This window comes from Psammomys obesus, unplaced genomic scaffold (genome assembly GCF_907164565.1).
Source record: "Psammomys obesus unplaced genomic scaffold, mPsaObe1.curated_primary_1811, whole genome shotgun sequence".
NCBI classification, from domain to species: Eukaryota; Metazoa; Chordata; class Mammalia; order Rodentia; family Muridae; genus Psammomys; species Psammomys obesus.
This window is the reverse complement of record NW_026588752.1, coordinates 6,744,269-6,770,268: the sequence shown is the minus strand read 5'-3', so window position 1 is coordinate 6,770,268 and position 26,000 is coordinate 6,744,269. Positions and strand designations below refer to the sequence as shown.

At 47.0% G+C, this 26,000-nt stretch overlaps 1 protein-coding gene across 6 annotated transcripts in view; it reads left to right on the top strand.

The window, feature by feature from the left end:
- The window catches only part of Mapk8ip3 (mitogen-activated protein kinase 8 interacting protein 3), a 38,188-nt gene that overhangs the window by 8,380 nt on the left and 3,808 nt on the right, over positions 1–26,000 (top strand). The window contains exons 3-23 of one of the 6 annotated variants that reach the window (XM_055604481.1): positions 2,183–2,253; positions 2,485–2,576; positions 6,427–6,450; positions 8,842–8,893; positions 12,324–12,570; positions 13,356–13,458; positions 14,292–14,410; positions 17,964–17,975; positions 18,687–18,704; positions 19,808–19,865; positions 20,240–20,392; positions 20,992–21,073; positions 21,856–21,986; positions 22,171–22,227; positions 22,315–22,485; positions 23,146–23,272; positions 23,817–23,912; positions 24,011–24,169; positions 24,713–24,878; positions 25,471–25,653; positions 25,731–25,920. In XM_055604481.1, coding sequence (XP_055460456.1) covers positions 2,183–2,253; positions 2,485–2,576; positions 6,427–6,450; positions 8,842–8,893; positions 12,324–12,570; positions 13,356–13,458; positions 14,292–14,410; positions 17,964–17,975; positions 18,687–18,704; positions 19,808–19,865; positions 20,240–20,392; positions 20,992–21,073; positions 21,856–21,986; positions 22,171–22,227; positions 22,315–22,485; positions 23,146–23,272; positions 23,817–23,912; positions 24,011–24,169; positions 24,713–24,878; positions 25,471–25,653; positions 25,731–25,920 — 2,311 coding nt within the window. Of the gene's footprint in view, positions 1–2,182; positions 2,254–2,484; positions 2,577–6,426; positions 6,451–8,841; positions 8,987–10,360; positions 10,442–12,323; positions 12,571–13,355; positions 13,459–14,291; positions 14,411–17,963; positions 17,976–18,686; positions 18,705–19,807; positions 19,866–20,239; positions 20,393–20,991; positions 21,074–21,855; positions 21,987–22,170; positions 22,228–22,314; positions 22,486–23,145; positions 23,273–23,816; positions 23,913–24,010; positions 24,170–24,712; positions 24,879–25,470; positions 25,654–25,730; positions 25,921–26,000 lie in introns of those variants that run through there. The other 5 variants (XM_055604480.1, XM_055604478.1, XM_055604482.1 and 2 more) reach the window with 5 other exon arrangements.

The window sequence follows — 26,000 nt, the reverse complement described above, 5'->3', positions numbered from 1 at the left end:
ATTGCTGTACTGACACAACCACTGTTCCTATGACAGTTCCTAAGAAACCTTTAGGTTTTGGTTTTGTTTGTAAACACTAGCCACCTGCCTACTGTTCACCCTCAAACCTTGACCTGCAGCTCAGGAGTCTCTTAAGTTTCAGCCTTGGAGCAGATCAGGATCAACCTAATACGCTGGTTTTTATCTCTTTCCCAAATTCTAGTCATCTGTATCTGTAAGGAATTGTAAAAAGGTGCTTGTAGTGACAGTTCTGGAATTTTGGTTTCTTTTAAAAACACAAATATTATGTTTTCCTTTTAATCCCAGGTGTGGGGATATGGGGCTGTTTTGCAGCAACTATGATTTGCCTCGTGCTCTAGTAGAGGTGTGGTTTTGCCAGCTGCAGATAGTTTCTGCGATTGTGTGATGTTTGGAATGCTGGAACTTTTCAGAGGGTGTATAAATGCTAGGGCCATGAGAGGTGGGGTTGGTGGTTGGTGGTCATTCAAGGGGGTTGTTTGTGGTCTGTTAGCAGTCATGCTCAAAGAAGAAACAAGAAGAAAAATTAGATTCAGAGATCTCTCCCCTCTATCTTCTTTCTCTCCTGTCTAGCAAATAGGGTGTGAGTAAAGAGTGGGAAAAAGAACCCACAAAGTAGTGAAGCCTAGATACAGGTGCTTTTAAAAAAAAAAATGCTATATGCTAGGTGCACACCTTTAATCCCAGCACTCGGGAAGCAAGGCAGGCAAATCTCTGTGAGTTTGAGGTCAGCCTGGTCTCCAGAGTTCCAGGACAACCAGAGCCACATGAAGAATTCTAGTCTGGAAAAGTTAAGAATTAATTAATAAATTTAAAAGTACTGTAAAAATATTTAGGGGCTGAAAATTAGTTATTAAGAGCATGTTCTGGTCTTTCAGAAGACCTGAGTTGGTTCCCTGCACCTATATCAGGCAGCTTACAATTGCCTGTAGCTCCAGCTCCAGGGGTTTCTGATGACCCTAGCCTCCTCAGGCACCTACACCAATGTGCATAACCCTCCCACCCCACATGCCATATACATAATTTAAAGTTAAAAAAAAAAAAGACTCTTTAAAACTGTACTTAAACTATAGTGTTGCTGCTCAATCTTTTATAATTCAACATTTCACTTTAATTATAACTGAAACATATTTTCCACTTTGTTTGGTTACCTTGAGAGCAGCTACCTTCATTTCTCTGAGAAATTAAAATTGAATTGGGGAGAGAGAAAACTAGCTTAATAGGTTGGTTTGACCTATTCCAAGGCTGAGATTGAGAAGTTACTGTGCTAGACTAGCATCCTGCTGAGGATCAAGAGTCTGAGGCTAAGCAGCAGGCACTTGGCTTCTCTGCATGCTAGTATTGCAGACAAGAAACAAACCTGAACACCTACTTTAGGCATATATAACAAACCTCATGTTTATACAGGTGTTGTGACTTTCATTTTGATTAGAGTGTTTCACATGTGAAAACTTACTGGCTCTTTTCTTAGGAAAAAATGCCAACTAAGACTATTGGGAGGTGATTCTTCAGGCTAGCATGAGCCACTGGGAAGCTCTTAACAAGGATGTGCACAGACATCAAGCAAAGGCCCATAGGGAGGTCTTGACATCTAACACTGGTTCCTTTCAGGAACACATAGAGGCAGGCAGCCTTTCCAAGGGACAGAAACAGGCTGACATGAATAGATGTCTTTTTTCTTGGGCAGCCATATAAGTGTGTGATGTTTCACTTCTGAGTTCTGCCAATCTTTAACATGATGCATATTATTTACTTGAATTTTCTCTTTTCATGAGCATCTTACTTCATTTGCTTAAAAAATATTTATTCATTTGTTTTAAGGGTGTTGGGGATGGAACCCAGGGCCTTCTTGATTATACTAGGCAAGTAGTCCACCACTGAGTTGCCATTTCTACTTACCCTTGGCACATGCTATAAGATTTGCCTGGGTTTTGGAAGCTTCTGACTATCCTGAGCAAAAGCTTTTGTAAGTTCCACACTTCCTGGTTTCCTTTACAGTAAGATTGAGCCTTCTCCTATGTGTGGTTCACACCACATACCACTCACATTCAGCATCTAGTACCTTGAGCAAGAGCAACCTTTCGGAGCACAAAGTGCTGTACTGTGTGCCAGGGCCTGTATGTAAAGGTAGACTGTGCAGTGACACAGTGGTTATGTTTTCTAGTTTCCAGGTTGGAGGAACGGGAATCAGAAATGAAGAAAGAATACAATGCCCTGCACCAGCGGCACACAGAGGTAGGTGCTCATGGGTACCCAGGGATGACAGTGGGTATTAACTGCTAAGGCTGCACTTAACATTTGCTACTGATCTATGGTCATTTCTTCTAATGCCTTCATGTTTGGTAGAAAGCTCATGTTCCTTAGATTCTTATTCCCTAAACGAGCTGTTTTATCCAAGCACAACACTTCAGAACAATAGCATTGGGAGTTCAGTGGATGACACTAACAGGAAACCTCTCTTGACAGATGATCCAGACGTACGTGGAACACATTGAAAGATCTAAGATGCAGCAAGTTGGGAGTAGTGGCCAAACAGAAAGCAGCCTGCCAGGGCGGAGGTAGGTGGGTTGGGTGGGCAAGACATGGTGGGTAGGAAGAGGGAGGGGTAGGGACACTGAGCAGGAATGTGCATAAAGGTGATATGGCTTCTGCTGTGACTGCAGGCCTTTCCTTCTGCTCAGTCCAAGTTCTATGTCTGAGGTTCAGGAAAATTGTATACAGTCTGTCTTTGCTCTTTATAGATTCTGATTTTGCAAATTTTCCTACTTATTAAAATATATTTAAAACCTTGCCAATCTGCTACAGTACTTTCATAGCTGTTGGCATATTGTGGGGTTGTAGGGTTTGAACCAAAGGACAGGCTCTTGACCAAGATTTAACTCAGTGGAGCTCTAATTCCCCATCAGAACCCCTACCTAGACCCCAGTTGGAGGGACCAGGAGGATCTGTACAGCATCCTTTCAGAAGTACATGGAGGCCTTGGCCTGATAAGGTGGCTTTGAAGCATTGGGGGCTTTAAACAGTCACGCAACATTTTTACCTTATCTTCTTATTCTGAGTATATATGTATCATCTGATAGAGTCAATTCAGATGAGTTCTGGGATCTAAAACTTAAGATCTATATAAAATATGTACATATTTCCCCTTGTGCAGTAGCTTAGTGACCTTCATCTGTGTTCTAAAACAAGCACATCTAGCCTGTGGCCCATAGACCACATGGGTCCTAAGATAGCTATGTATGCAGCCCAACACATTTGTAAGTGACAATATCATATCAGTGACAATGTCAATGTCAAAAGGTTGGACACCTCTATTCTAGAATGTTCTATTACAAATCAACTTTTTTTAGGAGAAGAATGATGGGCCACCACCTTGTTCAGCCTCTGTCCCTGCATCTCATACAGGGTAGGATAATGTTCAGAACCCCAGGTCCCAAGTTCAGGATTTGGTGCTGTTTTTGCTCAAGCATTAGGAAGAATGCTGCTGAGTATGGGTTATTTCCCATTTTCTGCCTGAGTTAGGATATCTAGAGAGCAAGTGTCAGACGTCTCACCCAGGGCATCACCAGCTCAAGAATTGAATGATTAGAAAGGACAGTAGTCAAGCGTGGGAGGGGCAGGAGCTAGAACTCACAGAACGACAGATTGCTCCATGGTTCCAAATTCCTACAGCTGAGCCTTTGAAACCAGGTCTGGACCAGAAAAACCCTTTAGTCACTTAACAATAAGGCTACATATTCATCTTGCTTCCTTGTTCTATATACTGTATCTACAAATGGGAAGGTTCAGTATACAGAGCTCTGGGCTCTGGGTTCCATCAGCCACTTTCTTAGTGACTGGAAAAGCTGTTCTCTTCAGCATGTCAGAGAAAACAAGAATGCATGCCTTACAGGCCTGAGGAAGGTAGGGAGGGTCTAGGTATGTATTCTCTGAAATGGTGCTGCTACTTGTAGCAGGAAGTATACAGAGTACAAGCAGTTTGAATAGTTCCCAATCACTACAAGAATTAGACAATATGGGTGAAGTTTTGGTGAGCTATAACCCTGAGTTTATCATAGCTGAAAAGTAGAAGCACTGAACTCCACACTCTCAGTTGCTGGCCAGGGAAGACTCTTCCCTTGCAAACTGTGACATTTTGACATTGTGCCCTTAGAAGATTTCTAACTTACCAAGTTGATTTTATAATCAGTGATTTTTAAGGGGGAAGAGAGGGTATCTGAGTTTGGTGTAGAGGTTGGGAGGTTTGGCATCTTTGTATAGGGATTCAGCATCCTAGAACTTTCTAGCAGTTTCCTGCTAGCATGTCCTTCAGGAGAACATCTTGGAGCCAGGAATGATGGCTCAAGTCTGTAATCTGAGCACTTTGTAGTTGAGGCAAAAGGAAATTTATGCTAAAGGCCAGCTAGGACTACATACTAAGATCCTAGATAGCTTAGGCTATGGAGTAAAACACTGTCTTAGAGAGAGAGAGAGAATTCCTTGGAAGCTTTGTGGTTGAAAATGTTGGGGGAAACATGCCCAGAGTATCACAGGAACCAGGGCAACGTGACCTAAGCCCAGGATTGCAGAACGCATGTACCCAACATCTTGTGTCACATGTGGGTACTCTGCAGGCCTTGTGGCTCTGCAGAAATAGATGCCCTAGGATCCTGTGAACTCAGTCAAAGCTGGTCTGGGTTCAAAGCTATATATATAGGCTGTGAAACTGACCTCTGATGACTCTGATCATCACCATAGTCTAGGCTAGGTTGCCTGTTTTTTCATTAGAAAAGAAATACCATGGCTTCAGGAGTGGTGTGTTTTGCTATGAGTGTCTACTGAAGTGATGGAGACCTGTCCAGGAGCTTGCTACCAAGGTATTCCTGTAGGCTCTATAGCTCCAAGTAGTCTACACTAGCTAGGTGTCCAGAGCCTCTACTTCTACCGCTGCTTTCTCCTCTGTCTTCAGTTTGTCTCCATCTCTAGGCAACCAGGCTGTGGGAAGCATGCTTCCTACCTAAGAGGAGTTTAGGGCTCTTAGGCTGGTGCTGCTGCCTGCTCTTTCGTCCCTAATAGAACTAGGATGCCCTTGACATGTTTTATGAGAAACTGGATCTGTGAGTCTTCTCTGGCTATAGGAGACTCATCTTGTGTTCTCTGGGCAGCATGGTGCCAAGAATAAGAGTGATAGCCATAGTGGGTGGCTGCCAGGGAGGGGCTTTTTTTTCAAGCCACCCAAGAGCCTTCATGGCCTTTTCTGTTTGAGAAATGGTATTTTCCAGCCTGACCAGAAGAGTGTGGGTTATCTTGCTCACTGATTTCAAACCCTTGGGTGTTTGATCTGATCTGACCTGATCTACCTACACATTGAGCAACTCAAGGCCAAGGTATAAGCAGCCTGTTTCCTCAGTCTCCTGACCCCACTTCTAGCCTTTCACACTAGTCTTCACAGCATAGGACAGTAATGCTTGTTACCAGGCTTGTGGTGACTGGGCAAGGGCTAGGGGGAGCTAATGCTCACCTCTGGGCTCTTCTCAACACCCTGACTGGTGCCACTGAAGTTTCTTAACCCACAGATTCTGTTCTACCTGTTATTACAGAGTAGTTAAGAAGAAGCTAATCTGCTTCCTGTGGTCTAAACCCAGGCTGAGAACAAAGTAGTGCAGGGCCTCAGGCATTAACGGCAACTATCTTGAGTAGTGGGCTAGTCGAGGTGAAGAAAGAACACTTCCTCCACCCCAAGTGTGTGTACTGTCACAGGCAGGGACTATACTTCAGCATTGCTGATTCTCTGCCCTTGGGCTGAGGTAGAAGTTTTGTGTCCTTTAGGTCGAATGTTTAAGTTGGTCCTCTCTGAGCTCAAACTTTTTCAGTTCCCCATAAGGACTTTATAGATAGAGTCTTTATTCCTCTTGAGTCTGAGTTGCTGGCCACTTGTGTGGCATTTGTCCTTTTCCTACACTCCTGGCGTGGTTTTCAGAATCTGTGTGTCTGGAATGAACTCAGTGGAATTTCCAACACTTGCTGTTCTTGAACCATTGCTGCAAATGTGGGTGAGGAGCCTATGTGTCTCTGTGCTCTCATTCTGTGTGCACATGTGTGCTAAGTATTTGTGATAAGCCCTGTGCTCACCCACCTGCTGCCTGTTCAGTAAGTCATATCCTCTGGTCTTCTGTCAAAAACACGAGGATCAGAGGATCCGTACCTCATGTGTCTGTTCCTATAGATACTATGTATAGCTATTGTTTGTGTAGAGGAGAACACATGATGGGGTCCACATATCTCACCATCATCATGCACGTGCCTTCTCTATGAACACATGCATAGATAATAGCCTGTCTGACCTTCATTCTCTAATGTGATCTTCTTGTCCTGCCCTCTGTGCTGTCGCTGCTGTGTGCTGCCCATTGTGTCTGTTGCTGCTTGCAGTCCTCGCCAGTCGTGGAGGAAAAGGTAAAGGCTGCTGGTCTTTGTCCACTGCAGTGCTAGGGTCACTGTGAGGATTGGGGTTATCTAGGGGGAGAATTTGGACAGTGATTGCTTTGGTTGAAGTCACAGTTTTCTTGATGACCTTCTATTGTATATTCACAAGACTGAGCAGGTACTGACTTGTTGGATACCCCAGAATAGCCACATAATAGTTGGCACAGCAAGAGTTCTATGAGTTTTCCATGTTCTTCCACACTCAAGAAATATCTGCCTTCATCACAGATAAAATCATGCCATTGACTTCAGCTACTTAGAGCTCTGACTTGGGAGGTGGCAGGCCAGTAGAAACATCTCAAACTGTGGATTTAATTGTCTGCAGTGTGTGTCTCATTCCATCCTTTGAGACAAAGAGCCACCTCCCCTGTTCTCATTCTGTAGCATCTGGAGGAGAGGATTGGGAGGGGCACATGAGCTTAGGGCCTAAGAACACATGCGCTTCTCACCCAGGGTCATGAGTAAGAGTGCTTAATGGGGTCAAAACTAGGCCCAAGGATCTCCCCCCTTGGGAGGCAAAATGTGGTTAAAGAGGCTAAAAAGCCTGCTATAACAGGCAGGGCTGATGAACTATGCTGCCTTCATAGTCCCTGACTTTGCTGCCCTCTCAGTGGCCCAGAGGCCTGGCACTTGTGGGATATTGGCAGTACAGCTGAGCTAGGGAGGTTCAAGTAGACAAACTCTCCAACTCTTTTGTGTCTCAGCATCTAAATTCTTTCCACTTAATGCTCATAGGCTCACCATGCCCTGGATGAAAGAATCATGCAAGCCAGACATTGAAGAGTGTCTTCCAGAGACACTTCAGCCCTGAGCATTTCTCCACTACCCCAACCCATAAGTTTCCCCACAAAACACACAGCCTCTTCATGCCTATCCTTGCCATGACAAACAAATGAAACAGCAAAGTCAAGACCCAGCAAATGTTAGGGGTCTCCTTCCTGCAAGAGACTGTTATTTTGGGCAGGACAGACTAACTGCCCAATCTCTACCAAGAGACCCTTGCCCAGACTATGTTTTCTCACGCTAAACAGCCAGCCACAGGCAGTTCCTGAGTGTGCTCCTGCTCTCGGCCCACCTCTTCATCCCTGGCATTTTTCATGCAGTAAGGAGAGAACACACATTTTCTGCATTCAGAGTGTGTATGTTAGCCCTCTAGACATGGCTCCCTGAGACCCCGTGTCTCCAAGGGGTGAGCACCCAGTGTCAGAAGCTATGGCACGAACAGGCACTAATGCTGGGTCTGAACAGCTTTGAACAGTGTAGACAGGCAGCCCTGGAAGGGTAGCATTGCCTAGACTTGTGTGTGGCCACACTTGCTTGATTGGCAGCATCTAGATCTGGACCTGCCTTTTGTCAGAAAATGATTGCAGAGATCTGTACATACAAACAATGTCCTCCCTCACAGCCTCTAGCAGTCATGACAGCAGTGTTTCTTTGTGTTGGCCATGTCCTTCTAAAGCACTTCACAAGGAGAAGCCCTGTGAAGGGGCTGTGAGGAAATGGTTCAGTGGGGGTCAGACCCCAAGAGCTTGCTGGCCAGCTAGTCTAGCCAATGGGTGAGTTCAGTAGAAGACCCTGTCTCAAAATACAAGGTGGAGAATCTCCCACACAAGCCCTATGAGGTCACAGAGAACTGGTTGGTGAAGGAAGAATAAAGTTCTTGTTGAGGCTAGAGAAATGGCTCAGCAGTTAAGAGCACTTACTGCTCTTTCAGAGGACCTGAGTTTGGTTCCCAGCACCTGCATCAGACAACTCACAGCTGCCTATGCTTCCAGCTCTAGGGGGTCTGACACTCCTTCTAGACTCAGCTGGCACCTGGACTCACATGCACCAACACGTTATACACATATATTTAGAATTTTAAAATAATAAATATTGAAAAAGTTCTTGTTGGAATTGCTTTAGGTTTACTAGCTCTGACATTGGAGCTGGAGCTGGAAAAGTGGCTGATGGGTTGAAAGCACTGATTACTCTTCCAGGACCTGGGTTTGATTCCTAGCATCCACATGGTGGTACACAGCCATCTGTAACTCTAGTTTCAGGAATCCAGTACCAATCTGGCCTCCATTGCATCAGGCATGCATGTACACAGATGTACATGTAGGCAAAAACAATGATATACAAAAAAATTAAACTAAATAAAAATGTTAATTTAGAGCATAATGTAAGGGGTAGATACATGAATCTTAATTAAGGAACAATTCTCAAATGTATGGAAATGATACTTAGTGGCTGGGTATAGGATGCCACTTTAAGCATTTTGCCACTACCAGACAGTATCTCCATGTCAAGAAATGGAATTTATTCTCTTACAACACCATCTAACCATCCACTCCTGTGCTTATCTCTCTTGTACTGCAGCAGGAAGGAGCGTCCCACCTCTCTGAATGTCTTCCCCCTGGCTGATGGCATGGTACGTGCACAGATGGGGGGCAAGCTCGTGACTGCGGGGGACCACTGGCACCTGAGTGACCTCGGCCAGCTGCAGTCCAGCTCCAGCTACCAGGTTTTGTAGCCGTGTGTATAGTGAGGGTCCCTAAACTGCTGGTATCCCATGTCCATCCAGGGGACTCCAGTCTTTGCTATTTTTCTTCAGTTAGTCCCTAATCCTCTGACATGAGATAAGGACAGAGTTGGGGTGTCAGGAGGCATGAGCTTCCTGCTGTGTTTGACCTCACACTAGTACCTGTGAGTCCAGGCTACTCTGCAGCCAAGGAAGCCATGTTAGTTAAGGCTGAACTTAACTACAACCAGAACATATCCCCAGATACATGCCTGTCTCTGACTAGATTCCAGCCAGAATGCCTTCAGTATCTAGAGTCTGAGCTTCTGCTTGGAGGAGACATAGATAATAAGATGGATCTTACCTTGGGCTCTTTTCTACTTGTCTTTTGCCATAGCTCCTCAGCCACAAGCTGAGAAGGGATATACTACCACTCACAGGTACGCACCCCAAACATGGAGCCCAGAAAATGTCAGATTATTCATTCAGGACTCCAGATCACTTTTTATACAGGGGCCTGTGTATTTAGATTGCCTAGAAAGCAGGTGCAGCATTGCCAGGTAAAGGAGACTGCCTTCCTGGGGTGGAGGAGGGGCCCCTGAGTCTGGTGAAGTTTTCCACAGAGGGAACTGGGGACACATGTTCTTGAGTCTCTGGAATTGGTGGATGTGGGGTCCAGGACTTCTAAAATTTCCTGCTGTTGCTTTTGGCCGACTGTCTTTCTGCCTGTGTCTAGCTTGCCTGCAGGGGCTGTTGGGTGCTGCCGGCTCTGTCAGAAGTGACCCAGTGCTTCTACTCTTGTTTTAGGCAATGAGTATATCTGCAAGACAGGGTTGCTGATGCCCTGTCCCACTGTCCTGCCAGTATATGTGCCCTGAGAAGAGCAGCAAGACCCTTAAGAACTCTACTATCCCTGGCCATCTAGACATAGCCATGCTATTATGCCAGCTTTTCATGCTCACCACTTGCTCACTCACTCTCCCTCAGACCAGACCTGGGAGAAGGCTTCCCCTTAAGCATTTCCAGAAGCTACAAGAACTTCAGAAAGCCTGTGCCTGACCCAACCTGGCTCCAGGCACCTACTCAGATGCATGCTTTACCAGCTCTTCTTCTTATGTCTTTTCTGTCTCTACTCTGTTGTCTGAAATTGTTTTTCTCTCTTAAACCGCAATGTTTTGTGTTTCAGTTTCTTGTATGTTTTATTTGATTTTTCTTATTTTTTAAAAGTAATTACGTTAAGTTCTTCTTATTTCATGCTCCAAATTTTAAGGTTTTTCTAATTTCTTAATTTTTGTTTGTTTTTGTTTTGTTTTTTGTTTTTATATACTGTAGTGTTTTAACCAAACAGTTGTGGCTACTCATGGTGAGGAATGACCGCTAAGAGTGTGGGTTCTTTGCAATACATTTGGAGGTCACTGCTCCCCGTTGATGTTTAGGAGGTTGAGAGGTTTGCCCTAGGTAAGTGGTGGCCAGGGGGGTGTATCCCCTGGGTAAGTGTGGCCCTGTAGGATAACAGAGCCGGGGCACTGGGGGAGGCGCCAGAGGGCAAAATGCCCCCATTTTTATCAAAGGGTCACAATGGGCAGAAGACCATGAATACTGAGGAAAGAAGTCTGGAAATGAGTGGGACTCATACCCCTGCTTCTTCCTGGCCTGCTTGGAATTTCTTTTTTTTGCCCTTTAATGGATTGCAGCAGCAGAAGTCTACATCCGAAATGCCTGATGACTCTGAAGAGAGGCAAGCATAAGTCTCAAAAGGCTTCATGTAAATCATGCTCACCTCTTTCAGCACTCAAAAGAAGGTGAAGGAAAAAAAATGTTTCTCCCTTATCATATTGGGCAGAAGCTGGATGCAGAAACAATTGAGAATTTTGTTACAGAGCCCTTTTTAAGATCGCTGGACTGTGTGCTGGTGTAAGGGTTTTTGCCTCAGCACTGCTGGCTAGCACTGAATTATGTTTGTCTGCAGCCCATCCTAGCCACTGTAGGAGACAGAACAGCATCCTTGGCCACAACTCACTTGATTCCAGGAACACCACTGAATTCTGACAAGAGAACTGTCCTTCTCTGCCCAGCATCACCTACACAATTGCTTATCTAGAAATAAAGCAGCTTGTTAGATAAAGCCAGAACTTGATTTTTGAAGACGTGACTATGTCCAGTACTGATAGACTCGTGCTAGGGCCTGGCAGTGATCCAGTAAGTTGAACAGTATCATCCACAGAACCAGCTCTGACCTCCAAGACCCAGGTGTATACTGTTCAGTTCATATCTCTGCATTTACCCATCTCTATACAGAGTCATATACTTCGTTTTCCTTGCTACTCCCTTGTGAGCCTCCTCACCAACAGACACTCTTCTAAAAGGCATGCCCTCTCTCTGGAAGACAACTCTAAAACCCAGTACAGTGCATACGTGATATGTTTAGTGTCTTCCTTGGCCTTCACAACAGAGAAGCAAAGGGATCTGAAGAAAATCCACTGCCTGGAATGACCAGGGCACCTACTCAGAGTCACATGTCATATACATTTGTCAGTATTATTTAACAGGAATCTTAAGAAAGTGAACAGTTTTTATCAGGAAAGCGCACAAGAAGAAAATGTTTACTTCCTATTTCATCCCCTTCAGTTGAGTGCCTCTTTTTCCCTCACAAGATTTGTAAGGTTAGCAGCTCACTTCTGTAAGAGCCTGAGTTTCCTCCAGTGCCCATTTTATTAAAGCGGAATTTGCATTGCTGTTCAGGGCTAAACTGTGTTTCAGCTGATGTGTGAGAGAAGAATTTAGGATCTGCTTAGTGGAGGTCCCAGACACAGAGTCAGAGAGACACTGAGTCCCTGTCTCCCACTGTCCTCAGTCAGGATTAAGCATTGTATCCTAGAAATGGTACAAGGGAATAGTAGTGAAGTAATTTAGTGTACAGCACAACCTGGCCTCCCAGTGCCAGGTAGCAACTTTCTTATCCCTGGGTAGAGCTCCTTGCTCCATGGTAGTCTGCCATTGGTTTCTGACCAGCCCGCAACTGCAAAGGTCACCCACTGTGTCTTCCACCATGTCCTCTGTGTAGCATCATATCACTCATGATTGTGCTGGACTATCCTATGGCAGGTGTAAGCTGAAAGTTCCATTCAGTGAGATGGTGGCTTCTGGGAAGTCAGAGGCAGCTATGGGTGAGCATCATTGTTCAGGAGTAACTAGGCCAAAAGGAGACTCTAGAGGTAGGCACAGTATTGTTTGGTTGTAGCCATGTAGCAGAGAAGCAGAGCCATGGGGCCTCAGCAGCCCCTCTAGCCATAGCACCATGGCCTATGATGTTCTTCCTCCTTCCTCTGTTTGGCTTTAGTGTCCAAACGATGAGATGTCTGAGTCAGGCCAGTCCTCGGCAGCTGCAACACCCAGTACTACAGGGACCAAGTCCAACACACCCACATCCTCCGTGCCCTCAGCAGCAGTCACACCACTCAATGAGAGCCTACAGCCACTGGGGGACTATGGCAATGTCACAAAAAACAACAAGCGGGCCCGAGAGAAGCGCAACAGCCGTAACATGGAAGTCCAGGTTACCCAGGAGATGCGGAATGTCAGTATCGGTATGTAGTCTGTTCAGCGCACAACCAGCAGGTATGAGAGGCTCACTATCACCTCTCCTGCCCACACGTGAGAGGTGTTTCTTCCTCTTTGGGTTTTAGCTTGAGCAAATATAATAGCTCAGGCTTCTATGGCAAATACCACAGGTAGGCAATTTAAAGAGCTGTCCTTACAGGTAGGAAGACCAGGACCAAGGTACAGGCAGCCTCTCCTGAGGTCCTTTCTGGGCTTACAGAGGGCCACTTCCCTATGTCCTCACAGTATGTCTGTTCTGACCTCCCAAGGACCCCAGTTGAGTGAGGTGAGCCACATGGCCTCATTTTACTTTGGTCACTTCCTTAAAGACCAGACTCCAAGCTGAGCATGGTGGCACACATCGATAACCTTAGCCCTTGGGAGGTGGAGGCAGGAAGAGCTATAATCCCAGCACTTGGGAGATAGAGACAGGAGGATCCAGAGTTTAAGACTAGCCTAGGGTACATGAGACTGTGTCTCAAATAAAACTTAAAAGATAAAGACCCAGTTTCCAAATTTTGTCACACAGTGCAGGCAGAGAGTGGGATCTCCCCTCAGCAAGCATATCTATTAGCTATGGGCCTTCCTCCCTAGACTCCATAATACTGGAGCCTCCAACCGTCTGGCCAGCATGGAGCGAGCCCTTTTTTGACAGTCACGTCTGGAGGAAAGAAGTGTGAATTCTGTAGGTGCAGGCCTGGGAAACCTTTGTGAATAAGGCAGGAGTTTTCAGGCTGTTCCATGACACCGGATTTCCTGTGCTCTATACTAGGTATGGGCAGCAGTGATGAGTGGTCTGATGTTCAGGACATTATCGACTCCACCCCAGAGCTGGATGTATGTCCAGAAACTCGAATGGACCGCACAGGAAGCAGGTGCTCTTTCAGTCAAGCTCTTAGTATGCTTGGGAGTGTGTTGGGGGCGGGTAGGGAGGATATTATTATCATATCCCAGTCATGTCTATACCCACACTGCAGGGTTGTCGTTGAACAGATCTATCAGTTAGCTTCCTATTCCTGTTTAAAAAATATTTGAAATTATCAGTTTAAAAATAAGAAAGATAGCCAGGCATGGTGGCACACACCTGTTATCCCAGCACTTGGGAGGCAGAGGCAGGAAGACCTCTGTGAGTTCAAGACCAGCTTGGTCTATAAAGAGAGTTGGGACAGCCAAAGCTACACAGAGAAATCCTGACTAGAAAAACCAAACCAAAAAATGAAAATAAGTAAAAGAAAGATTAGCCAGTGATGTTGCCACACGCCTTTAATCCCAGCACTTGGCGGCAGAAGCAGCATCTCTGCGTTAAAGGGTACACAGAGAGACCTTGTCTCAAAAGCCAAGGAGAAGAAGAAGAAAGGTTACTTTGACTCATAGCTTTGGACAATTTAGAGCTTTTAACCTTTGGGCCTGTGGTACACAGTATATATCATGAGGGAGCCATATGATAAGAGAATTGCTTACTTCGTGGAGTTCTGGAAATGGAGAAAGGGCTAGGGTCCTACTAGTACCTTCAAATGTATACCTTCTATAACCTCATTTCCTCCCTTAGGCCTCCCTTAGGCCTGCTTCCTAAAGTTGCCCCAGAGGCTTTTAGTCTCTGCACTTTTTGGAGACATTTCAGTTGCAGACCCTAACACAAGCTTGGAGGGTTGCTGTCAGGTAGTACAGCACTGCTGTTTCTAACTGCTCTTTCTGTATGTATCCACAGCCCGACCCAGGGAATTGTAAACAAGGCTTTTGGCATCAACACTGACTCCCTGTATCATGAACTGTCTACAGCAGGGTCTGAGGTCATTGGAGATGTGGATGAGGGAGCCGACCTCCTAGGTAAACACAACTTACCACCCATGACTCTTTGACACTTGGGCTCTGTTGGTCTTTTCTTTTTTCTTTCTTTTTTTTTTTTTTTTAAATTTACTTACTTATGATGAAGGAAAAGTTTTATGCTCCTTTGGGCTGAGGACCTTTATTTTATAATATTACTAAGGTAAATTCTTCCTTGTATGAACTTTCTTTAAAGTTCTCTGTTTATGGTTTTTAATTTATTCACATAGACATACTGCTGGCATTTGGTATCCACTGGATATTCTTTGTGAGCAGCTGAGTGCTAAGGAAAAGAGCCCACACCTTGCTCTAGGAAAAGCTGTGGATATGGGGCTGGTTCTAGCACACACCCATGGCAGCCATTCCTGGGTGGCTCCAGGGCCACCCCTCTACTTGCCAGGGAAAGAGACAGGCTTCTCCTACAGGCCACCATATCCAGTTCTAAGCAGAATGCTATATGACTTCTTCTCATTGCTCCACAGGGAGTAGCAGCTCTGGCCAGGCCTGCCATCTCACAGTCAGATAGGGCAAGACCACCATCAAGTGAAGGGTGAGCAGGTTCAGATGCATGGGAGCACAGGGGTTGATCTGTGAGGTGCCTTTGGTGGCCAGGTTATGAGCTTATGTAACTGGCACTGTGGCTGCAGGCAGGCACAGAGTCCTATTCCGCCACAACAGAGATGTACCCCTCCATATGTGTTGCTGTGCATCTCTAACTCTGCTGTCATTTATGTGGGACAGTGACCACCCTAAGCTAAGGTTGCCATGAGACCCACTCTTGGTATTAGGTGTTAGGGCCTTATGGGAAATAGGAAGTCAGAGGTCCATAAGGAGCTCAGTCAGGACTCACTACTAATATAATCTGTGAGTACAGTGACAAATGACTTACTATGGTGAACAGATTCCAAAGGAATGAGCTGGGGTATGGTTCCTCTAATACTTAGATACCCACCCAAGGGCACTTCTGGCCTGTGTCCGAAGCCACGCATCTGTGGTTTTAAAGATGATGTGGCACAGACAGTGGATGAGTAAGCACACCTGAGCAACCTATGTGGCTATATTTTCATCAGCTCTCTGAGCATCCCACAGTCAGGAGAGAGAGAGATACTGTATTCTTACAAACACAGTCTTAAGTTACTAGGTAAATGCTACTTTGGATCATCAGCTAGGTTTACAGTGGTGAGGCCCCTGCCCAGGAGGCCTGGCTTCAGCGCCATGTATCTCAATACTGAAAGTTGTAAAAGGTATCTGCCCTGGTACACACTATTTTAAGAAGATCAGTTTAAAAATGGAGGAGAGTGGGGAAAGGATTAGGAGGAGAGGAGAGAGGGGAAACTATGGTTGAGATGTAAAATAAATAAATTAAATAAATAAATAAGCAAGCTGACAGTCAAGCTATAACATGCCAGTTATTGTTTAAAACCCCCTATACTAAGATAGGGGGTCGCTGGAGAGATGGCTCAGAGGATAGGAGTACTGGCTGTTCTTCCAAAGGGCCTGAGTTCAGTTCCCAGCAACCACATGGTGGCTCACAACCATCTATAATGAGATCCGGTGCCCTCTTCTGGCAAGCCGGCACACATGCAGGCTGAATACTGTATAAATAATAAATAAATAAAATATTAAAAAAAGAAAAACTAATTGCGTACATGCAAAGCTTCAGAAATGCTGAAGAAAACACATATTACAGAATGGATATTTAAGCAGTAGTAAATGCCATGCCAGCCTCTGCCTACTGCCTGCTGGGAATGTCACACCATGCACCAGTAGTAAGGGGATTATACTTCCCATGATCAAATAAGGAAACTGATGCTCAGAGAAGTCAAGCAGTTCCTCTAGTTGGGGGAATCCAAATTGTACATGCAGACCCAGTCTGTCTCACTCTGTTGTGTTATGGTTAGATTCATTCCTTCTATAGCAGACTGCCCGGTGTAGTCACCAGACCTAGATGTCCAGAAACAGCTATCCTTGAGAAGTAGACACACTTGTGTAAGAGGATGAGTCAGAGCTGTTTGGACAAAAATGAGCTTCACTCCATATTTTAATAAAATGGTTGTCTGATCTTATACCATGAAACAAATTAATTTTAGGCTGATCAAATATTTAAACAAAATTATAAGGACGGTGGAGCTGAGAAAGGATATCTCTCAAAAGACTATTTCCTTAAGCCAGGTCTCTGCATTACCAAAACCATCATATGTCCATACATGTGACTGTGATAATTAAGAGTATGTGTATGCACTCCTGGTACAGTTCAGTGGTAGAACATAGGCTTACAGGAACCAATTTGATCCCTGGCACTCAGAACAAAAGAAAAGAGCAAGAAAGAGTGTGTGTGTTTCTTTACTATTGAGGCAAATTAAATACACTAGAAAATTAGCAAGGATAAATTAGAAAATTATAGATGATACCTCAACCACATATAAAAACCACAGCTTCAGGATTAGTGAAAAATGAATGTAAAAATGAATTAACAAAAGACTTGTAGAGGAGGGTGGGGAGGTGGTGCTCTCCTGCTCCCTGTATGGAGCTATGGAACAACAGGTAGATGGGCCACAGGTTCTCTGATGGTCTGTATCCATGTGTCCTGGACAGAATAATGAGTGCCTTTTATACGACAAGAGCAGATGGTGATGAGCACTTATGCAAAGCACCCAAGTGCTTAGAGTCCAAGTGCTTAGATAGCACACTACCTGCCTGGGAGGATGGATAGTATAGCATATTTATCTAAAGAGGAGTGAGGAAAGGGATACCACAAACATTTTTTTGGTTATTTAAATTGTGCTGCTTTTCTTCCCTGGGAAGTATACAAGCAGAACAGAATTCTTTCATTTATTGGAGGAAAAATGTGTTTTCCTACTGTAGTTCCCCCCCCCCTTTTTTTTTCAAGTAATATGTGCTGAAGAGGCTACCTGTACCCAGGGAGGTCTGTTCACACCACTCCATGCTCCCCAGACACACACACACACAAACACACTACTTTTTGGCTTATTTTCTTTAGAGTAGAGTCCTTTCTCCTTTATCATCTTGTCCCTCACTCAAGGTTATGTTTTCCCTACCTGTATTCCTGTAAGTATAGGGCTGAACAGGAGACCCCTGAATCCACCTCCCCGTGCACATCTGTGACGTGGCAGGGCCTCCTTATATGCACTGCCAGCACGGCTTGTTCACGCTGGAGGGGCTCCTTCGTATCTTTCACTCACCAACACACACACACCCTTCTCTTTACAGAATTGTTGAGGTCTGCTGGGCACTAGCCTACCACTGGGTACTACAGATTTTGGCAGAGCTGAACAATAACTGGGTACTCTAGGTCCCTTAGAGAAGAAGGGATATCCATTTTAGTTACTCCCTTGAGGGTTTCTGTATTCATGGGATGTGTTGTATCCTGGAACTACTAAAGTGTTTTGTTTTTTGTGTTCATCAGTATAGGAATGGCTGAATTATTGGTGCTTTTTTTCTTTTTAATAAGAATTTCTTTTATTTGTTGGTTCCATTCACCAATTGATTTTTGTTGTTTCTTCCCTGTCTCTCTGCTCCACTGGACGTGTCCCAGGGGAATTCTCAGGTGTGTATCTCTTTGGTCTGTCTCCATGTGGTGTCCTCTTTCCATGCAGGGGATGGGGCATACACATGGGATTTTCCCCTGCTGATGACCATCGCTAAGGACTATACACACTGACCTCTGATTTCTGCCTGGCTGCTCCAAGCCACTTAGCCCCTACAGCCATGTGCTTTGTTCCCAGCCTGCTACTGCCTAAAATGCCCAGATGGGATTGCTCCACTGACCACTGACAGGCTTTTAATAATACCCCCATTTTCAATCCTGAAAAGGCCCCTAAGGGCCATTTCTGAAGGATCTACAGAGCCACTAAGAACATAAGACAGTACACCCTAGAAGTTAAGAGTGTCATGAAGCCCCTGTAAAGTGTAGTCCACCTGCGTAGGCAGGCTGAACTGCTGTACACAGGAGGCTCTGAGGCCCACCTGCCCTTTGGTCCTTTAGTGTGTTCAATGGCAGCCAAGCCCCTGGGCAGAGCTTCTCATTGTGTGGTTTCCTCTGGCTGTCTGTTCTGTTGCCCACAGATAAAATTTTACAGGAATCCCTGGCTTCATCCTGCCTTCTGCCCTCCCGTTCCCTCTGCTACCAACTCTAACCCAACCAGATGTGGTCCCCAACACCTCCTACCTTGCTGTCTACACAGGCTTAACACGCTTCTTTTCTCTCCCTCCTCCCGCCCTGTTGCCCGTCTCCTGTGGGACTGGGATGCTCCCGTAGTGCGCGATGATTTTTTTGGTAAGGCCAAGGCCCTGCTTAAGTGTCTGTTTTTTTTCTCTTTCTGGCCTTCTCTCTCTATCCAACATCTTCCCATGCTTCATGAGCCATTTGCTTTGTGGGCCAATGGCAGTGAGTGGGGCTTCAGGGTTTCCAGGTACCTCAGGCCTGGGGTGAGGTGCCATCTTTCCATTCTGTTTCAGCTGGGGTGGGAGGTGGCCTTCCCTCCAAGCTGCTGGTCACCATGGGTAAATCACTGTCTGTTGCTGAGAGGCTCCGGGCCGGGGCGGACCTTGCACCTGGTACTCCCTCGTAGCTCACCAGGTCCTTGTCTGAAGCAAAGGGTGTCAGGGAGGACATCTGGCTGACCTATGAGCAGCACTTCACTGGGCCCTTGCTGTTTCAGACAAAAATATAGGGGAAGGCTAGCCTGGGGATTGAATTTGGAACTCTGGGGATTATAGGGTATATATTCAGAGAACTCAGTCTTTTGGCAGAAAGGCTGTGTCAGTTCCCCATGAAAATCTCCTGTTCTCACATCCACTCCCTCTCCACGCTTCCTGAGCCCACTCCCTAGGCCAGGTCCTACCAGACCTGCATGTAACCCGTGGTAGGCTGCAACTGCAGTAAGTCATCGTCCGTGGAGCAAAGGTTTTCTCTGAGGACTGTACTGTCATCTCTGTCCTTTGTCACATGCCAACATTTGTTCATCAGGGGGTGGCATTGAAAGGCCATGTGGGTAAACCATAGAGCTGGAGTAGGGACATAGCTAAGGGACAGGAGTGAAGTGGCTTCACAGGGGCTACTCCAAGGCCTGCTACAAAGCTGAATTTCTGCTAGGAGCTAGCTAGAAGGAATATCCTAGGGCTCTAAATGCGAACCCAGGGAAGATCAGGGCTTCCTGTTGGCTGTAGATGAGGCCAAGGACCTCTTCAGGTCTGACTGCCCCTCCATTTGCAGCCCAACTACCCTGCAGATGGGAGTATCAAACCCTCGTCCCTTCCTACCTCAAAGCACAGGACCAGGAAGGTTGTTATTCTGTGGCAGAGGCAGGTGCTATAGAACAAAGTCCATTTAGAGAGGCTTAAGAGCAAACACCCCTCCCTCCCCCGCTTTCATTTCAGGAATGGGCAAAGAAGTGGGGAACCTGCTGCTGGAGAACTCACAGCTTCTAGAGACAAAGTAAGAGTCCTCTATACCAGCCAGGCCCAACTCAGGGCTTGATGGCCCCTGAAGCATGACCGTTACCATCACCTCTAGTGGGAACGACCCATAAGACTCCTGAGTGGTTCATTCAGAAAGGTTTCTGTAAGGAGCCTTCAGTCAGGATGACTGCTTCATTAAATGCCCAGGTCAAACAGGCGTTCCCATTCTAGACCAGGATGTATCTTAGGCCTTTATTCTTCATATTCAAAAGGCAGACACAGGAGTATGAGTTTGAAGCTAACCTGGGCTGCAGAGCAAAGCTCTGTCTCCCAATAAAACAAATAGAAGTCCTTGTCACAAAAGTGTGCATGTGGGCTCTCATTAAGCCCTCATCTTTCTGCCCTTTAAAGAAATGCTTTGAATGTGGTGAAGAATGACCTCATTGCCAAGGTTGACCAACTATCAGGAGAGCAGGAAGTGCTAAAGGGTGAGCTGGAAGCAGCCAAGCAAGCCAAAGTCAAGCTGGAGAACCGAATCAAAGAACTTGAAGAAGAGCTGAAAAGGTGCGAACCAGAGACTTGAACTTCACATGGTTTCCAAGCTGCCACTTCCTCTATGTCCTTAATAAAGTCAGCCTTTGCTTCTGACATCTAAGAGGCCCCCTAGTAGCTTTGTGTGCTTACTGTTCAGGGTCTAGACAGGTAGGTCCATTGTTTCTCCAAGCCCTTGTCTCCTGCCAAGTCCTCTGTGTCCCCACCATGTACTGCTTCATGTGCCCTTTTGGGAATGGTAGTGACATCCTCAGCTACAGATATCACCCCATTCTTTCCCCAGGAATGTGGGGCTGATCAAGTACCTCTGGCTACTTGAACACCCCACACCTCTGCTCCACAGCCCTCTGCTCAGCCAAGGTCAAAGCCACATGGTCTTTGGAAATCCTGCACCCTGGTTCTAGCCCCTCTGAAATGAGAGGGGCCAATGTAGGATCCCAGTGAAGGCCTGTGGGAACTACCTGCTCTGGACTTGCCTGCCCACCAGTATAGCTTGATTCACTCCCTCTTGGGCGTGGATCACCTCATTTTGGTTAGAGCAGCCAAATGCCTGGGCTTGGAGCACATTTGGCAGGGCTCTTACCCTGCCTGCCTTTTCCCACATCCCATAGAGTCAAGTCAGAAGCAGTAATCGCCCGTCGTGAGCCCAGAGAAGAGGTGGAGGATGTAAGCAGCTATCTCTGTACAGAATTGGTATATCCACTATTAACCTGTGGGCACGGGTGGGCTGGGCATGGCAGGGTTTCCTAGACTTGCTGATTTTTCTGGGTCCTCCTCACCTCTCACTTGTGATCTCTGAACCCATTGCATGTCCTCCTGCTCCTCACATTTCTACCCTCTCCCATTGATTCCTTCTGTAATCCCAGCTGTTTTTTTCTGTTACCTAAGAAGCTGCAGAAGCAGCAACAGCCACTGCTGGTATTCATCTGCATCCTGGGCAGTGCAACCAAGCTTTGAGCCTGCACCTTCTCCTACTCCCCAAAAATCAGGTCCAGTCCAGCACAGTTTACCCTCCTGTACCAGAGCACCGTCAGGAGAACAGACTGGGTCCATTATAACAGAGCAGTCACTTATCTGCTCAGTCATTTGGGGCACAATGTAAAGCTTATCTCAGGATAGTCAAGGAGAGGCTGAGAATGTGGATTGTGGTCACTTCAATAGTGGCTAGTCCAGGCCTCTACCCTCTTTATTGCATACTGGCAAGAGCAGATTTTGGGTAGGTGGGACTGTGTGCAGGAAGGGACCTGCCCTATGCACTTTCTCTCAACTCCCTTAAGTTCATCCTGTTCAAACTCAGGGTGCAGCTTTGGGGAGAAGAGTGGCAAATCCCATTTGGCCTCCCCTGAACCCTTTCCCATGCCCTTGCCACTCTCACCATCACTTGTCCCCACCTAGGTGGTAGACATGAAAGAAGCCACATATGCTTGATTATCCTGCTGTTCCTCATTGGTAAGACCATGTTCTCCTCTTTGCAGGACAAAATCCCCATGGCCCAGCGCCGACGCTTCACAAGGGTTGAGATGGCCCGAGTGCTCATGGAACGCAATCAGTACAAGGAGCGGCTGATGGAACTGCAGGAGGCTGTGCGGTGGACTGAGATGATCAGGTGTGCACTTCTCCAGCAAGTTCATGGCTCTGGTTGGATCTGTGGTTCCTGAGCTGGGGTGGTAGGATTATAGTAGGCCATGGGGTTTGGCTGTACTCTGTCACACTTCCTTGCCCCAGAGGGTAGGAACAATTTGAGTGCTCCAGAGTCAATCAGTTCAGCTCTTCTTCATTCTTCCCTGCAGAGCATCAAGGGAACACCCATCTGTCCAGGAAAAGAAGAAGTCCACTATCTGGCAGTTGTGAGTATGGTGCTCTAGGGTGGGAGAGTCTTCCGACAGCCTGCTGCTGCTCCACACATGGCTCACTTATCTCTGTCTCCTTGGCAGCTTCAGCCGCCTCTTCAGCTCCTCATCCAGCCCCCCTCCAGCCAAACGGTCCTACCCGTCTGTGAACATTCACTACAAGTCACCCACCACAGCCGGCTTCAGCCAGCGTCGCAGCCATGCCATGTGTCAGATCTCAGCCGGCAGCCGACCCCTGGAGTTCTTCCCTGATGAGTGGGTGTCCCCAGCCCCTGCTCCTCCAGCCTGTAAGGGGAGGGTGCCAGGTGTCCTAAGCCCAACCACTCCATACTTGAAGTTGGAGAGCAGACTTTTAATGCTGCACTCTGGAACAGGAGTTATCAAGAGCAGCAGAGATGACAGCTACTCTCAAGATTCACTACCCTCAGCAAGAACTAGTGCCCAGGCTCTGTCTAAATGCCTTCTGGCCAGGACTGCAGTTCCTAGGGACCATTCTCTTAGTTTTTGAAGACTATGCTGGGTTCTACAGTACTACCTCTTCTGTGTGGCCTTAAGGTCTGAGTACTATCCTGATACTTGATTGAGCTTCTTGTTGCCACAAGGAGCCATAATAGGCCACCTTTGTGGATAACAACTGGTAGCCTCTCTTAGGTTACACTGCAGTTGCTGCTGTCTGAGCCCGTGTTCAGCAACATAGCAGAAAATGAACGCTTAAGCACAGAGTCACACCCCATAATTGAGAGAAGTCACCTTCTGTCAAATAGTATCCCCTGTCTCAGAAGAGGTAAGGGCAGAATCAGGCAGGCTGTGAGGCATGGCACACTTCAAGGAAGACCAGTGGGACTATGGGTGCCCAGCCTCACACAGATGGCCCACCTTGAACAGATGTAGTAACCTGTCATTCCTCTCACCCAGTGACTGCACCTCTTCTGCCCGGCGAGAGCAGAAGCGGGAGCAGTATCGCCAGGTTCGTGAACACGTGCGCAATGATGATGGGAGGCTGCAGGCCTGTGGGTGGAGCCTGCCTGCAAAGTACAAGCAGGTATTTGGGGCAGAGGGTGGTATCCAGGTATGGAGAGGGTGTTGTGAGAGGGGCATCACCAAGGCCCAGCACAGTGGTAGTGCAGAGCCAGGAGGCACCTATCTCCTCCTTGATGCTAGTGGATCTGAAACTCAGAGAGTATTCTAGTTTGCTTTCTGTTGCCTATGATAAAACACTGACCAGAACAACTTGGGTGAAAAATGGGTTATTTGACTTAGACTTCCATCATGATGAAAACCTGAAGCAGAAATCACGAAAAGACATTGTTTTATTGGCTTGTTTTCCATTTCATACCCAACTTGCTTTTTTATACAACCCAAAACCATCTGCCCAGGGTGTCACCTCCCACATACATGCCTACTGACCAATCTTATGGAGGCAGTTCCTCCATTGAGGTGATTCTTCAAGTTGACAAAAACTAATCAGCACAGAGGGCCAGGAGAGTCAGAGCCAATGACTGTATACCAGAAGCCAACAGCAAGGCTTCTGTAGGCTGAGGTGTCTCCCTGGACCTCATACTGCAGCACCTCCTGCTCTATTACAGCTGAGTCCCAATGGAGGTCAGGAAGATACCAGGATGAAAAATGTACCTGTTCCTGTATATTGCCGACCTCTGGTGGAGAAAGACCCCACAATGAAGGTGAGCATTGAGGATCCTGCTCAGAGTCTCCATTGCTGCAGCTCCTGGGAGGCAACAACGGAGCCAGTGACCTAGAACCCATGGCCCTGTCCTTGCAGCTTTGGTGTGCTGCTGGTGTCAACCTGAGTGGGTGGAAACCAAATGAAGAGGACTCCAGCAGTGGACCCAAACCTGCACCAGGTCGAGACCCTCTGACCTGCGACCGGGAGGTAGAAGGCGAGCCCAAAAGCAGCCATCCATCACCTGAAAAGAAGAAGGTCAGTATATTGGTCAAGAGTGTGGCTTTACCCTACATAAAGTCTCTAGATAGTTCCTTGCAGGTTCTGCCTAAAAGTGACCACACCTTGATGATGGTGTTTCCCTTTTCCTCCATGAGAGGAAGCAGGGGCTACAGCATCCAAGATAACATTGCTGTTTCTCTATAGTCCAGGTTTCCTCCCTGCCTATGCAGCAGTGGGTCTGTCTACTATCCTTGGTAACAGAGGTCAGCCTCAGGAGAACCAGGCACATCTTATACAGAGTAGAAGGCAGCAGGATGGGCTGCTCACAGAAGCCCAGTGATTTGCAGGGAATCCCAGAGCACAAACACAGCTTGACTTAGTAGCCTCTCCCAAGTTCATTGCTTCCTCTTAGAGATGAGCCATCCAGATATGGTTCTGTAGGCTGTAGGGGAAGATAACTGTATCCGTTGATGCCATATTCAAGGCTAGATCTTAGGAAGTGCCAGAGATTTCCTGACTCATGTTGATACCAAGTTCAGGTACCAGCTTTGATCTCCCCACTGATATGCTCTGAAACAGGCAAAGGAGGTCCCTGAGGCAGATGCTACCTCCAGTCGGGTATGGATCCTCACCAGCACTCTGACCACCAGCAAGGTGGTGATCATTGATGCCAACCAACCAGGCACTGTTGTGGATCAGTTCACAGTCTGCAATGCCCACGTCCTGTGTATCTCCAGCATTCCTGGTGAGCTGGGGCTCCCATTGCCAGGTGCTGTCCAACAGCAGGCACTTGCCTGTGGACTGCCCTGCAAAACCGGTGCTCAAGGCAGGTAGCTTCCTTTTCAGCCAGGTAGGACTGGGATAATTGAGTAAGCAGGGATTAGAGGCCTGCTAGGGTATGAGTAGACAGTGGGTCAAGTTATCTCCCTCCATGTGTCCAGGAGGAAGCTCTCCAGGGTACAGGCAAAGGTCCTGGCTTCACCCCTCAGCAGGAGCCTCATGACCTATTAGCCCAGCCCCAGGATAAGTGCTGAGGGCCCTGAAGCTCTCCGCTTTGAAACCTCACCCTTTTGCTGAGATGGCCTCTACTCCTTAGAGTTCTTCAGGATCTTTGATATGATGGAGCAGAGCATTACTTCTCAGTTCCTTTTGACCTATAAGCTTGACCCTAAACCTGAGAGTGTGTGTCCCTAGAGGGTCAGACATGGCTATGTGTGGAGACTAGGCTGATAAAGCAGAGCCAGCCAAGCAGGCAGCTCCTGTCTCCCTCTGCCTGCACTGAAATGGAGCTCTGCGGTGGCTTTGTTGGACTGATGGACTGGAAATTTTTCCCCCAGCGGCCAGCGACAGTGACTATCCCCCTGGGGAGATGTTCCTAGACAGTGATGTGAACCCTGAAGACTCAGGTGCTGATGGTGTGCTGGCTGGCATCACCCTGGTAGGGTGTGCTACCCGCTGCAATGTACCACGTAGCAACTGTTCCTCCCGAGGAGACACTCCAGTACTAGACAAGGGGCAGGGTAAGTCCTGGATGGTCTTCTCCCTATCCCCACATTCCTCTTCTTCTGCCTTGTCGGGCTTACCCTTCTTTCCACAGGGGATGTGGCAGCCACTGCCAATGGGAAGGTCAATCCATCCCAATCCACAGAAGAAGCCACAGAAGCCACAGAAGTGCCAGACCCTGGTCCCAACGAGCCAGAAGCAACGACAGTTCGGCCTGGGCCCCTCACAGAGCATGTCTTCACTGACCCGGCACCCACCCCACCCTCCAGCACCCAGCCTGCCAGGTAGGCTCTCCTGGATTGGATCAGATAAGTGGAGGGGAGAATTGCAGAGGTGAGTTGGGATCAAGCATATGCTTCTATGA